General features: G+C 37.8%; 1 protein-coding gene across 3 annotated transcripts in view; it reads left to right on the top strand.

Annotated features, from left to right (window-relative positions):
- Positions 1-13,993, top strand: part of Stk31 (serine/threonine kinase 31) — a 72,406-nt gene that overhangs the window by 8,456 nt on the left and 49,957 nt on the right. For all 3 annotated transcript variants that reach the window (XM_034519286.2, XM_034519285.2, XM_076913188.1), the window contains exons 5-6: positions 3,693-3,767; positions 5,168-5,326. In XM_034519286.2, coding sequence (XP_034375177.2) covers positions 3,693-3,767; positions 5,168-5,326 — 234 coding nt within the window. The remainder of the gene's footprint in view (positions 1-3,692; positions 3,768-5,167; positions 5,327-13,993) is intronic.

Here is a 13,993-nt window from a genome sequence, read left to right as displayed (position 1 = left end):
ACTTATTTGAGAGTTCTCTTATTTCTTTATGTAGGCACTTAGACTATACAGATCCCTCTTAGGATGCTTTCATTATATCCTCACATATTTATTTCTTCAAGGGCTCAGTTGTTTCTCAGCAGTGCATTATTTGATAGGATAGGTTACCTTTCTTGAGGCTTCATGCATGGGTTTGTTTTACTCTACAGTTCGATGAATTTTTTGAAGTATTTTCCTGTAGCGTTGGAGTGGTGGTCATAAATTCCTTTAGCCTGTTTATATCATAGGAAGATTTTATTTTTTCTTGAGTCATGATGGGTAGCTTTGCTATGTGTAGTAGTCTGGGTTGGCAGTTGTTTTTTAGAACTTGAAATACACCTGTTCAGGCCCTCCTCGCTTTTAAAGTTTCACTGAATATTCTGTTGTTATTTTGATGGATCTATCTTTATTTGTGGTGTTTTTCTCTTGCTGCTTTCAGAATACTTTCTTTGTCCTGTATATTTGAATTTTAATTATATTGACAATATGAGGTTCTTTCTGGTCTTGGTGTAAATGCCTCTTGTATCTGAATTGGCATGATCTCCTTTCTCAACTCTGGGAATGTTTCTTTTACGATTCTTAAAACTGTTTTCTATTATCTTTCAAACTAGATTCCTTTTCTTTTCTATGCCTTTTCAGGTGGAATTCCTTCTGTTACCTTACTATTTTAACTTTGCCTTGTTTGACTGTTCAGTTCCCAACCTTGTCTTCAAGCTCAGATATTCTGTACTCTCCATGATCTGTTCTGTTAGTTAGGCTTTTATAGAGCTTTTAATTTGATTTTATTATGTTTTTATTTCTAGCATTTCATTGTTTTTTTCCTCAGTGTTTCTCTTTGTTTAATTCCTCTTTCATGTATTACCTAGTCTTCCTTATTTTACCCAACTGTTTTGTGTTCTTAATCAGGAGCTTGTTTTCTTTGATTTCCTTGAACATAGTTACAATTCTTTGGAGTTCTCTGTGATTTCATTTAACTCATTCTTGCTAGATGTCATTGCTATAAGATTAGTAATATTTGGAGGAATTATGTTGTCTGTTGTGTGTGTGTGTTATGTCACTGTTAGGATTTACAAGTGGTGTTATTTTACTTGGTACACATATATTTTTATATCAGCTATATTCTTTCAGTTGAAGTATTTGCAATATTTTTGTGGGTAGAGTTAGTGTCTAGAGTACAGTTAAGTGTCTAGTTCAGAAAATAGTTCCCCAGTTAGGAGCTCAGGGTTCTTGGTGTGAATTATATATTATTTTCTTAGCAGGATATAAATTTCTAGATCAACCACAGCTGCTTGATATTATTACTATGGAGATACTACACTAGCTAGTTAATGACAGTGAACCATTTGGCTTCCATAATTGCTGGGGAATAAATAACTAAGGATAGTATAGAATATACTCAGATTTTAGTTAGTAAAATTAGGAATGGTAGGGAGGTAGAGTGGGCAAGGATAAAGATTAAATATTTGTCTTAGTTAGGGTTTTTATTGCCTTGACAGAAAACCATGGCAAAAAAGCAAGTTGGGGAGGAAAGGGTTTATTTTACTTATACTTCAATATTTCTATATGTCATTGAAGGAAGTCAGGACAGGAACTCGGACAGGGCAGGAACCTGGAGTAGGAGCTGATACAGAGGCCATGGAGGGGTGCTGCTTATTGGCTTGCTCCTTATGCATTGCTCAGCCTGCTCTCTTACAGAACCTAGGACTACCAGCCCAGGGATGGCACCACCAACAATGGGATGGGCTCTCCCTCATTAATCAATAATTAAGAAAATGTTCTACAAGCTGGACCACACCCAGACTTTATGGAAGTATTTTCTCATTTGAGGTTCTTGCCTCTTAAATGACTACAGATTGGCTCAAGTTGGCATAAATCTAGCCAGCACAGTATTAGATTGACTTTGAAAAGAAAAAAAATCAAAGTGTATAATATAAGTAGGAGGGAAAATTAGGATTCTGTTAGGGTCCACAGATATTAGAGTTGTTATATCTATAGAATGTTGTAATTAAGTAAAAATAGGTGGGGATAAAGATGAAAGGAAGATAAAGGAATAAGAGGTGGTGATATATGAGATGTCAGAGAGAATGTAGTAGAGAATGCTAGACTGGAGGAAATAGTCCTAAAACTTGTCTGAACAATATGTGAACAGGTTATCTTCATGAGACATATATGCAAAACTGGAGATTGAATAATAGAGAATAAGAAATAAAAAGGATACTTATGGATTGAGTTTCTGGAATAACTGCTGAATTGAAAGGTGATACCCTCAGATTCCTGTGGCTCTAAGCAGAATCCTAGTTGTGAAAGAGCCAAGTAGGAACACTGCAGCCTCAGTTTTGGGGTTCTGGCATGCATACGGTGGGGAGGTTGTAAGCCCTTCCATGGTAGTTACCATGGATTTCTATACTCCACCATGGCCTTTTCTTGTTCTGCAGATTACCCTCAAATTGAATTTAATTCTTTGACAATTTCATATGCACATATACAATGCATTCTGGTCATTCTTTTTCCATACCATTCCTGTCATCCTGTGTGGGTAGGGTGGCTGGGAACACAGGGTTCCTCTAGGTGGGAAGTTAGGCATGGCAGCTTCAGGTATGGTGGCTCATTAAAGGCTTCTCCATGGTTCCTCATGGGGCAGCCCCAATGACACAAGAAAGTCTGGGCTTCCAAAACGGCTTTATTGGCATGATGGATGATGGTTGAATCTGGATGTGTTCCCACCACCCACCCCCCCCAACTCAGGGCAGACTTGAGTTAAATAGGGAGGGAGGGGCTGGGGAAGAATGCTTAATTGGCTCCACTCTCTGGCCTTCAGGCATCTCATTAGTATGTAAATCCCTCTAGGGCCTGAGGCCTGTTCCTCCTGACTGATGGCCATAGACCTGTCTGTGGTAAGGGCTATGGAGGGCTGAAGCTAAATGAAAAGTACCAGGGCCCCGGAGCAGAGCTAAACTCCTGCCTTCCAATAAGGATCTGGGGTTCCAGGCTTATGCTCTACCAAGCACCCAGCTGCTTCTCACAGCCCACCGCCCCACAATCCTGTTCCCTACTTGACTCTTTTCCAGATTCATAACCTTTTGCTTTATCTTGTAGCACATATAGCACATTAACCAGGGAAATCTGCGTGAGTATTGGAGCCTGGTGGGTTCACTTGTCAGTGCACATCTGAGAGGCAGTGACTGTTACTTGATTGATGCAGAGATTGTTCAGTAATGACATGAGCTTCTCTGGGCTTCTTCTTTATCTGTTCCTAGCTGTTGATGGTCCCATGGTTATGTAGACTCAGTACAGTCATTTGTGGCTCTTGCAAGTACATGATTGTGATGGCTGAGTATTGTCTTTTCCCAGGAGACCAGAAGAGGTTTTTTTTTTTTTTTTTTTTTTTTTTTTTTTTTTTTTTTTTAACATTTTATCTACCTTTTTGAGAGGTAGTCTAGGATAATGGACTCTAGAGTCAGAAGTTTGAAACTTGGTTCTGCTGAAGACTAGGCTATGACTTTGGACACATACTGGTATAAACAAAGTACCTGCCTCACAGGTATGTTAGAAGAATTAGATAAGTTTTCGTATATAAAGTACTTATTAACATAAAATAGTGCCCAGTGTTAACTTATATTCTGACCTACTTAGTATGCTTTTTTATAATAGTAACAATTTTTTTTCTTCTACAGATTTACGGTGGATTGTTTTCTGAAGATAAGTGCTGGTACAGATGCAAAGTGCTAAAAACTATCAGTGATGATAAGGCAGGAAATATGTATTCATATTTTGGGCTTAAGAAATGTTTATTTTGGTTCAACACTTTTTAAAAATGTAGTTTTTAATTTGTTTACAATTATTTATTTTTGTATATATACATGTATATATATGTGTACAAACACACACACACACACACACACACACACACAAACACAAATAGTGCATAGCATATGTGAGGCCTGAGGGAGTTGGTTTCTCCTAACTACCATCTGGGTCCTGAGATTAAACTCAGGTCATCAGCCACAACAGCAAACATCCTTACCTACTAAGCTGTTGCTTCTGAAACTTGATGCCTGTTGAGTCTATTATTGTCTATTCATAGTGATAATGTCTAGTTTAATAAACTTAACATTTATGAAAGTATTTTTTCTGGTGAATATGAAAATAAATTAATTTCATAAAATTAGATAAGATTCAAAAATATTTTTCAGAATTTAAGTTTCTATACAATCATCAGGCTGTCTAAAAATAGATATATTTCATAATGTATGTGTGTGATAAATATTTTTCTTGGTAAAATAAGTGGAAAATTTCATGATTTCTCTGGTTGGTGTGTTTTTAAAATATGATTTACTAGTGCCATAATGTTTTTATCTTTGTGAAATTGACTTTTCTAATATAAATTTTTCCATAATTTGACAGTTGAAGAATATATTTTATACTTGTCTTTTGGATTGACTTTAAGATTTTTAAATTAAGGCATGCGATGATGAATGATTTTGTAATATACTTCTAGAAAAATGTTAAAAATTAAATTGTGTCTGGGAGTTCTCTCTGCTCATATGTACCATGTGTATGGTTTGTGTACCATGTGTATGTAGTATTGGTGGAAGCCAGAAGAAGATGTTGGAGCTGGAGTTAAATTTGGTTGTGAGCTGCCACGTGGATGCTGGAAACTGAACCTGGGTCTTCTTGAAGAGCAGCTAGTGCTTTTAGTTGCTAAGCTCTCTATACAACCCCTGGGGAAAACATATTGAACATATAGATAGATACAGGGCTGAAAGTAAGGGTGAATTTGGTCAGTTTCAAGGTAAAGCTAGAGTGGGTTTAATTTTATCAAAGTTTTTTTTCCTTTGGGGGAAAAACCCCATTTTCTACTGTTTTCAATTTGAACTTAAAAATGTAGATTGATTTTAATATTAGAGATTAGAAAGGATCACAATGGTGTATACCCATGTTGGTATAAAAAAAAAATTTTGTCTTTTTAAAAAAAGACAAATGACAAATGGTACTATTGGAAATTAGTCCCAAATGTAGGATTTTCTCTGAGGTTGTTATTAGAACTATTTCTGAAGGTGTTCATCATCTGAGGTAACATTTATAGGGCTTGTTTACAAATTTGTAGTTTATGTTTAGTAATACTGTTTGCTTCCAATTTTTTTTCTAGTGTCTGGTGAGGTACATTGACTATGGAAATACTGAAATTCTAAACCGATCTGATATAGTAGAAATTCCTCTAGAGTTACAATTTTCTAGTATTGCCAAGAAGTACAGACTTTGGGGACTACAGATTCCTTCTGGCCAAGAAGTTACCCAGTTTGATCAGGCAAGTCATACATTTAAATACTTTAGTTAATGTATTATACTTGAAACTATATACTTGAAAGCATATTCACTATTAAATATTTAGGAAATCATGAATTTGTTTAAGAAAATATGATAAATGATAAAATTATAAAAAAATATGAAAAATAATTCAGGGTTATGGATACAGTTCATGGTTGAACACTTATTCAGTATGATCAGACCCTGGGTTTGATCCCTGGTGCTTATCAAACAAACAGACAAATGAGCATAAATACTTTTAGGGAAAGTATTGGTCTTTATCCTATTTAAATTACTGGAAGGAGGTTCAGAATTTAAGGGTAAGAAACCATCTTGAGTGTCATTGTCATGCCAAATACCATTGGATTCATGTTAGTTCTACAATTTAAAGTAGTAGTCATTGTAATTAGGAAGAAGTTTAATGACACATGCAGTGTTTTGGCATAATTCTAACACCTCTCTGGATGTTTTAACGATACATAGGGAGCTTATGAATTTCAAGAATTCTGCTCTGCTGAGCATTGATGCAGTAGATACTGCAGATAAAATTCCCCATGGCCTGAGGTCAGTATTTCTATTTTGGTCAAGCTTCAAGAATGGCATATATAGCTTGATCATGCTAGCCCTTTTTATCCTGGGAATACTTTTATTCCTGCCCATTGTATTAAAGCTTTTCTTCAACAACATCAACATGTTGGCAGCCAAGTACATGGCTTGAACCTGAAAATGGACCCCCAGACAGAGTTATTAAATTAATAGCCTGGCAAGCCAAGGATGGGTAAGATTCTGCATAGAGCCTTACCAACCTAAGACAGAAGTCCATTGCTTTTGATAATGCATATTCCGTGATGGGTTAGGAAGGCATTCTTGTCTGAACGACTTAAGACAGGCTCAGTCTTGTTAATGAAATAAAAAAGGGGCAGGAGTAGGCAGAGAGCCTTTGGGGTTGCTTGGCAAGAATCTGATGTGGGCCAAGAACAAGGAAATAGGTTGCTTGGCAGGAATATGACTTTGGCCAAGGACAAGGAAATAGGCTTCAAGCAGGAATCTGACATTAGGCTAGAACAAAGAAGTAATCTCAGGCAGGAACCTGAATATTAGGCTAGAACAAAGAAGCAATTTCAGACAGGAATCTAAATTTTAGGCTAGAACAGGAAGTAGGCTTAGGACATGAAAATGACTTTGGTCTAGGACATGGAAGTAGGCTCAGATACTTTGGTCATCCTAATAAGCCCTTAGAAACAATGATCATGGGAGTGTTCACGTAGTTGGATTTAATGCCTTGCTTTTTCTTTGACTATTTCTGTTTATTGTCTTGCTATTGTCCTTGAGTATTTGCATCTATTATATTGCTAGACCCTCAACCTAGAACTGACCTTAATACATGCATGTAATCAAAATGATATAAAACCATAAAGGAGGAGGGGGGAGGGGATAGGGGGTTCTAGGGAGGAGAAATGTGGAAAGGGGGTGACATCTGTATTGTAAATAAATAAAACTGTAAAAAAAAAAGTATTTAAAAAAATCAGGCTGGGCAGTGGTGGCGCACGCCTTTAATCCCAGCACTTGGGAGGCAGAGGCAGGCAGACTTCTGAGTTCGAGGCCAGCCTGGTCTATAGAGTGAGTTCCAGGACAGCCAGGGCTACACAGAGAAACCCTGTCTCAAAAACAAAACAAAAAATCAGAAAAAAAGAGAAAGTATTGGCTCAGAACTCTCAAGACCAAGTTCTTAGCACAAAGATTTATTTGTCCCATACAGACAGAGAACATGGAATAAGAGACAAAGACAGGAGACAGAAGATGAAGGAGAAAGGAGACAAGGGAAAGGGAGTAGGGACTTTTGTCTGGGAGGGGCAAAGGACTGCCTTTGGGTAGAGAGGAGACAGACATAGCACATAGGAAAATGGCAGTTTGTAGAGGTATGAAGAGAAACTCCATGTTAGGATGAGATTTTAATTGGGCATGTTAATTAGGTGAGCCAAAGGGGCTTTTGATTGCTGGATTTAAATAGTTTGATAGGTGGACCTTGGTGACCTCAGCCTTAGGAAGAGGCAGCAGTCAGTCAAATAACGGAATAGACCTTGGTGGCTAGTTTTAGGAATGCAATCTAAGTTTTTAGTAAGGCAGAGGAAACTGGGAAGAAGCTATGGTCTAGTTGTCCAGAGTCCCTTCAAATACATGAAAAACAGTTATGTATTTGTTCCATATTGGGTAAGTAATCTTTTTTTAATGATCAAATAAGTGAATGTATGTATGTAAGTAGATAAAACAAATTGGGAAAACAAACAACAGTAACAAAACCCCAAATGTGAATAGTTTCTTCTCTAAAAATTTAAAAGGATTGTCTTTTATATAATGAAAAAAATTCTGTTAATGTTTGTTTTTGTGAATGTATTGGTTTGTTTTGTTTTCACAGTACTGGGGATTAAATCTTAAGTACCTCTCAGTGGTCTTTAACCCTGTCTATAAATAATAGTAGTTTGAAATTATTAGTATTACAAGTAATCAGATTTATGTTTTAGGCAATATGATAGTTTTAAATGTAACTGGACACAAACTAGAATAACCTGGGAAGAGAGTCTCAATTGAGGAAAATTATCTAGATCGAGGTGGCCTGTGGTTATGTATGTGAGAGCTTGTTTTGATTGCTAGTTGATGTGGGAAGGCTCAATCCATACATGTGGTCAGTACCATTCCCTGGGTAGGGTGTCTTGAATGATATAATACAGGCGATAGCTAGATGAGAGGAATAAGTAGGCAGGTTGGTATATTCATTTCTCTCTACTTTTAAGTGAGGATGTGGTATGGTTGGCTGTTTCAGCTTCTGTGACTTCCCTACAGTGTTGAATGTAACTTGGAAGTGTAAGGCAAATAATCTTTTTTCCCTTCTGTTTGTCATGTGACAAAACTTTTCTGGGGAGATGAAACACATGTCTACTCATGCCAGATAGGGATCCCATGACAGAGCAAAGTACAGATATCACCAAAGTCCAAACTTGGTGAACCAAAGAGTTTTATTGGGTCACTTACAGGAGCAGAAATGATTCACTGACTTGATTACCAAGCTCAAAGGTTTGATTACCAAAGCCCACCCAGTATGGGTGATAGCTCACAAAGGTGGGAACTTGGAGTGCACTGCACAGCCTGCAGTCAGCTCATCAGGTTTCTCAGAGAGTATCCTTTCCAGGTGCCTTTAGTTTAAACCATTTTGAGTGAGCTGGCTGGTTTTTGCATTCGAAGGAGCTATTTTGGAATCAGAGTCTTTTTTTTTAAGTTTTTTTTTTTTTTTCTCTGAGAGTCCTTTTTTGTAGTTTGGCTTGTCTGAGTCTTTATGGAAGCTCATCTCATCTCAGAGTCTTTTTGGCAGTTCAGCTTCCTTTTCTGAGAGGGACTCTCAGCTTTTATTGCTTACTCCAGGAGGGAGGGGCCTAGTGAATCTGGTCAGTTTCAGGGATTTCCTGAAGCTATTTTGAGTTGTTTACCTTTCTGCTTAAGGAGATTCCTGCAGAATGGAATGCTTTAATTTAGGAGGAAATTATTATACAATACTATACCCCTTTCTTTGGCTCTTATATTCTTTTTGTCTCCTCTTCAACAGTGATCCCTGAGCCTTCAAGGGGTTGACAATATATGTCTACTTATAGCTAAGAAATAGGTCATCATGTCTCAGTTATAATCACTTGATCTTAGGAGCTTCCTCAGGAGTTTTTGAGTTGAGGCTGATACATCTAAATACATGTGTTTAGATGAGAGTTTGACAGGCATGTCATATCCATCTAGAAAAACCTTCTCCTGGCATTGGAGTTTTTATTTAATAACCTTATGGTCTTTGAAATGTCATTTTTTACCCATAATGGGTACCTTTTGGATTAAAAAAAAAATTAGCCCACCCCTGTAAGGTTGTAAGGTTGTAAGGTTGGTAGAAGTATATTATATCTGATTGTCTCTCCAGTGGCTTTACAAATCTGTAAAACACAGGTTTGCATTATGTTATCTATATAACAAAACCTTTTCCAGAGGTTGGGCAGGACAAAGCAACATCCTGAACTACTGTCTCATAACAGAGCAGTGAAGTTCCAAAGATAACTTTGGTGAAAGACTCTGAAAGTCTGTTGTCAGCTGTCCTCAGCAAGTGTCAGGAGAGCCCAGAAGTTCACAACTAAGAAGATAACTAAAGTTGAAATGAGCAAGGTCTAATACAGTATGGACAGGTTCCATCCATTTGTATCATTTGCTCCCTCCAAAGATCAAAGTCAAGTACAAAGCATAGTTAGAGGTGCTAACTTAATTTGTTATCTGTAATCCTCTGCAATTCTCTCTGAACTATTAGGTTTAGATGACCTGGAGCTCGTTCTGGGAGCCTCCCTACATTTCTCCACACCTGATCAACTCAGTGGGTCTGACTTAGTTTGTTCAGACCTACTCAGGGTCACAGGTAAATGTGGCCTTACTTTCTCGTTGCACCTCTGGCTCCCGGTTCAGAGTGGCCCTGGATTGGCACATGCCTCTAGCCTCCCCATTCACCACACCTAGCTGTTGGGGGAGCTGTAGCTGGGCTAACAGTCTACACCCCTAGCATTATATTTTGCTGGAGGAAAATGTACCCTCCTCGATCTGTAGGGATTACTCATCTCTGCGACAGGCTTGATGATCTTCATCTGTATTCTGTCACGGATGTCTTCTCCTTAGGCAGAAGCTCCGTAGCACACAATTTGCCTTTCTATCAAGAGTTTTCCTTAGCAATCCTAGCTCAACATACATTCTACTTCATCTGTCTTTGAAAAACCTAGACAGACGTCTTTTTCTGCTTAACCTTAAAAAAAAAAAAAAAACAAAAACTCCTTTAGCTTCTTTTATTTTACAGATACTCTTTACATGTTGGTCAAAGTTACTGAGATCTGGCAAAGCCTTTCTTACTTTATAAAGAGCTTGTTCCAAGCAAAGGACTCAGTAAAGCCACTAAAGCTTGATACTGGCCTTGAGGTCCCTGCTGGATTAACCTTTTGTTTTATTTCTCTGTGAACAGAGTTCTATCTGGGCCAGTGAACTGGGTTTTAAATACAGCCTCCCTTATTCCTAGTTCCATTAATAGTGCCTGCCTCTCCTCTGTGTCTTCCAGTTTTTGATATTTATTTGATATTTGATATTTATTATAGAGATAACCAACTGTTCCATCAAGGACTGTCTTCCATTATGCTTTCTCAGGTTAAGCAGCCTTTGCCTCAAGAATGGATGGGAAGTTACATTTCTTAGTTTTCCTGCCACCATAACTAGTGTGTATTTCTAATTTTTTTTTGCTTGAAAAATTTATAAAGCCTATGCTTCTTTCAATATAAATATGTTGTCCTTTGGCTTATGAGTTAAAAACATTTTGTCTTTTCTTTTTTAATCCATATTCTACTCCCCAGTTCCCCCTTCTCTCTGTCTGGAAACATTATTCCTAACACATTATCTTTTACTCTCTTTCTTTAAACAAACAAACAAACAAACATGCCTCAAAACACCTAGTAATAGCAAACAATCCATAACCTACTGAGTTTATCTAGAGTTGCTTGCATATGTGTGGGGTTACTTACTGGATCATGGGCAACTTCTCAGAGGTTATACCCAAGAAGAAAAGTGACTCTGCCTCCCCCAGCAGCCACCAATTGCTAATATAACCTCAGCTAGAGTGGGGACCTCCTTTACCCCTCCCCATTCATACTGGAGTATTGTTGATCTTAAACTTATTCAGGTCTTATGAGGTAACACAGCTGCTGAGTATTCATGAATGCAAGGGTCATGTCATATCCAGAAGACAGTTTCACAGTACTATTTCATCATCTGGGCTTTACACGCTTTTTCCTGTTACTCCATTCATGCACTTTGACCAGTTTTGAGTCTCTGCTTTAACTGCTGTCCACTGCAAAAAGCAGCTTATCTGAACAAGGCTGAGAGTTTCACTACAACTGTGGACATAAACACAACACTTAGAAGGCATTTTAACATGTCAATTTAGTAAAACAACAGTAAATTCTAGGGGCAGTGACCTCCTCTTGTTTTTTAAAAGATAGTGATGATTGTTTATCATTTAGCACATATAATTGGATCACCTTTGATCCTTTAGATGCATTCTTACAGGCCTGAGTGTTCTTTTCTTTTTATTTATTTGTTTTTTATTGGATATTATATTTACATTATTATTTATATTTCAGATGCCATCCCCTTTCCCCATTTCCCCTCCCTAGAAAACCCCTTTCCCATGCCCCTTCTCCTTTTTGCTTTTATACATTTTTTAAATGTTAATCAAAGGCTTTATAAATTTGGTAATGCTCAATAACAAGATGTCCATACAATCAGAAGTGTAACCCAACCTAGATATATCAACTATCTTTGACTGGCGGAGACACAAGAACATCTGCCTCCATGTCCCCCACCTCCTTCCCCCCCACCCCCCTTCACCTCTTCCTCTCCTTACTCCTCTTTCTCTCCATACGCCTCCAACCTTAGCTCCTCCTACATATCACCGTTCTTGTTAAAATAAAACTTAAAATACAATTAGAGCATAACTATACCAATTTGTGTCAGTAAGGTACAAGATAGACCTAATACCCAGTCCATCATTTTGTTGACTAACCAGAACCTCTGTCATCTATCCTAACTAAAAGACTTAGTTTTCTGAACCTGGCTTTTTTCTTGGCTTTAGAATGAATGTCAGCTGAAAACCATCCTCTCAAATCTTTTCTCTCAAAGTAAATAGCCAGGATTGACTATGAGACTATAAGTTTTCAACTCCGTCAGAAATCCAGATTGACTGAGTTAACTGAAATTATGGGAAGCACAAAGCATAGCTTCTAAAACTTAGCCAATATATAGAGACCACTGAACACCTGGACAGTCCCTATACTACAAAACATTGGAGCATCTGATCTTCAGCCTTTTGGCCCAGGATCATCTGACAGACCTAGTGATGCAGAATTATTAAGGGCTGATTACTCTGTCTTGGCAGATATAATCAGTTGACTATTCCACAAGTGTGTCCTTTTCTGGACAATAATTTGTCTGTAGATGAAAAGAGGCAATTCTTGCCTAGTGGCTATCTCACCACAACAGGAGTAACTCCTAAGATGCTCAGTTTCTTCTTAGAATCCAAGACAGGAAACTGTCAGGAACAGATAGGTCTCTAATCAAAATGAGCTTTAATACAGAAATGTTTGTAACGTCAATTCTGTGGACTTCTGACATTCTGAAAACCAACTATCCATGTAAGGTAATCTGGACTGTTTGTTGTCTGTTAACTCCTCTCAGCTATTTCTAAATAAAATGTAGAAAACACCCTAACAATAAACTCAAAGCCATGAATTTGCTATAGGCCCTTAACTCACAGGCTAACCATCTCAAATCAGTTAAAAAAGTTAAAGGAGGACTGGGTCTAAGCCTTGTATTTCTAAATGTGTTTTATAGGCACAATGCCTATGAGAGTAACAATATTAATCTCACTTTTATAGCAATAAGAAGCTCGTACCAATGAAAACCTTAAATTTGAAATCAAAGTAAATTTTGTACCATTTAAAAAATTATGACTTCATCTTAATAACAATTATACATATTTCTACCAATAGGTTATGGCTAAGCAATAAATCCTAGCTAATCCTCCCTGTTCCAACAAAACCACTGCTTTTCCCTAGAAAGACAGCCCAATATTAACCACCTTGGTCTCCAAGCCCAGGGAATAGGGGCGCTGATTCTTCATTAACTTCTTCAAGATGATTATGGGCATTGAGATATTAGAAGAGGGGCAGGGGGAAGAGTAAATTGATAAGCCTCTGATGCTGTGTCTTCACTGCATCCAGCTGAAATAGCAGGACATCAGAGGTTCGAGCAGGTCTGCTCAGCTTGCTTGATGAGTAGATACACCAGGGCTGTGTATTCTGCAATATACAATTCTCAAAACAAATGTTAGTATCAAGATACTTTTTTGTTTGAATTCTGGAATCTAGTCTTCTGGCGGCCTGCCTCTGTCATGTCTAATCCATATAATTCTGGGAGTTTCTATGGGGGTGTGCTCCCACCATCCTCGAATTTCTGCCTCCCTGCTTTCGAAATTCCCCAACACTAGGGAATCCAAACTTTCAGGCACCAAGGCCGTCCACTTCCACTGATGCCTGGCAAGGCCACCCTCAACTGCCTGTACAGGTGGAGTCATGAGCCCTTCCCTTTGTTTTCTGGGGCAGGAGATTTTAGAATGGCTACTCCAGCTTGTTTTTTTTAGGACCATTTGCTTCAAAAATTGTTTTACAGCCTTTTACTCTAAGGTAGAGACTGTCTTTGTCACTGAGGTGGGTTTCCTGTATGCAGCAAAATGCTGGGTCCTGTTTACATATCCAGTCAATTAGCCTATGTCTTTTAATTAGGAAATTGAGTCCATTGATGTTAAGAGATATTAAGGGACAGTGATTGTTGCTTCCTGTTATTTTTGTTATTAGAGGTGGAATTCTTTTTGTGTGGCTATCTTCTTTTGGATTTGTTGGAAGAGGATTACTTTCTTGCTCTTTCTAGGGTATAATTTTCCTCCTTGTATTGGAGCTTTCCCGCTATTATCCTTTGTAATGCTGGGTTTGTGGAAAGATAGTGTGTAAATTTGGTTTTGTCATGGAATATCTTGGTTTCTTTATCTATGGTAAATGAG

Source organism: Arvicanthis niloticus, chromosome 15, assembly GCF_011762505.2.
Source record: "Arvicanthis niloticus isolate mArvNil1 chromosome 15, mArvNil1.pat.X, whole genome shotgun sequence".
Lineage (NCBI taxonomy): Eukaryota > Metazoa > Chordata > Mammalia > Rodentia > Muridae > Arvicanthis > Arvicanthis niloticus.
Note: the sequence above shows the minus strand (reverse complement) of the source record. Positions and strands in the feature narration are given on the sequence as shown.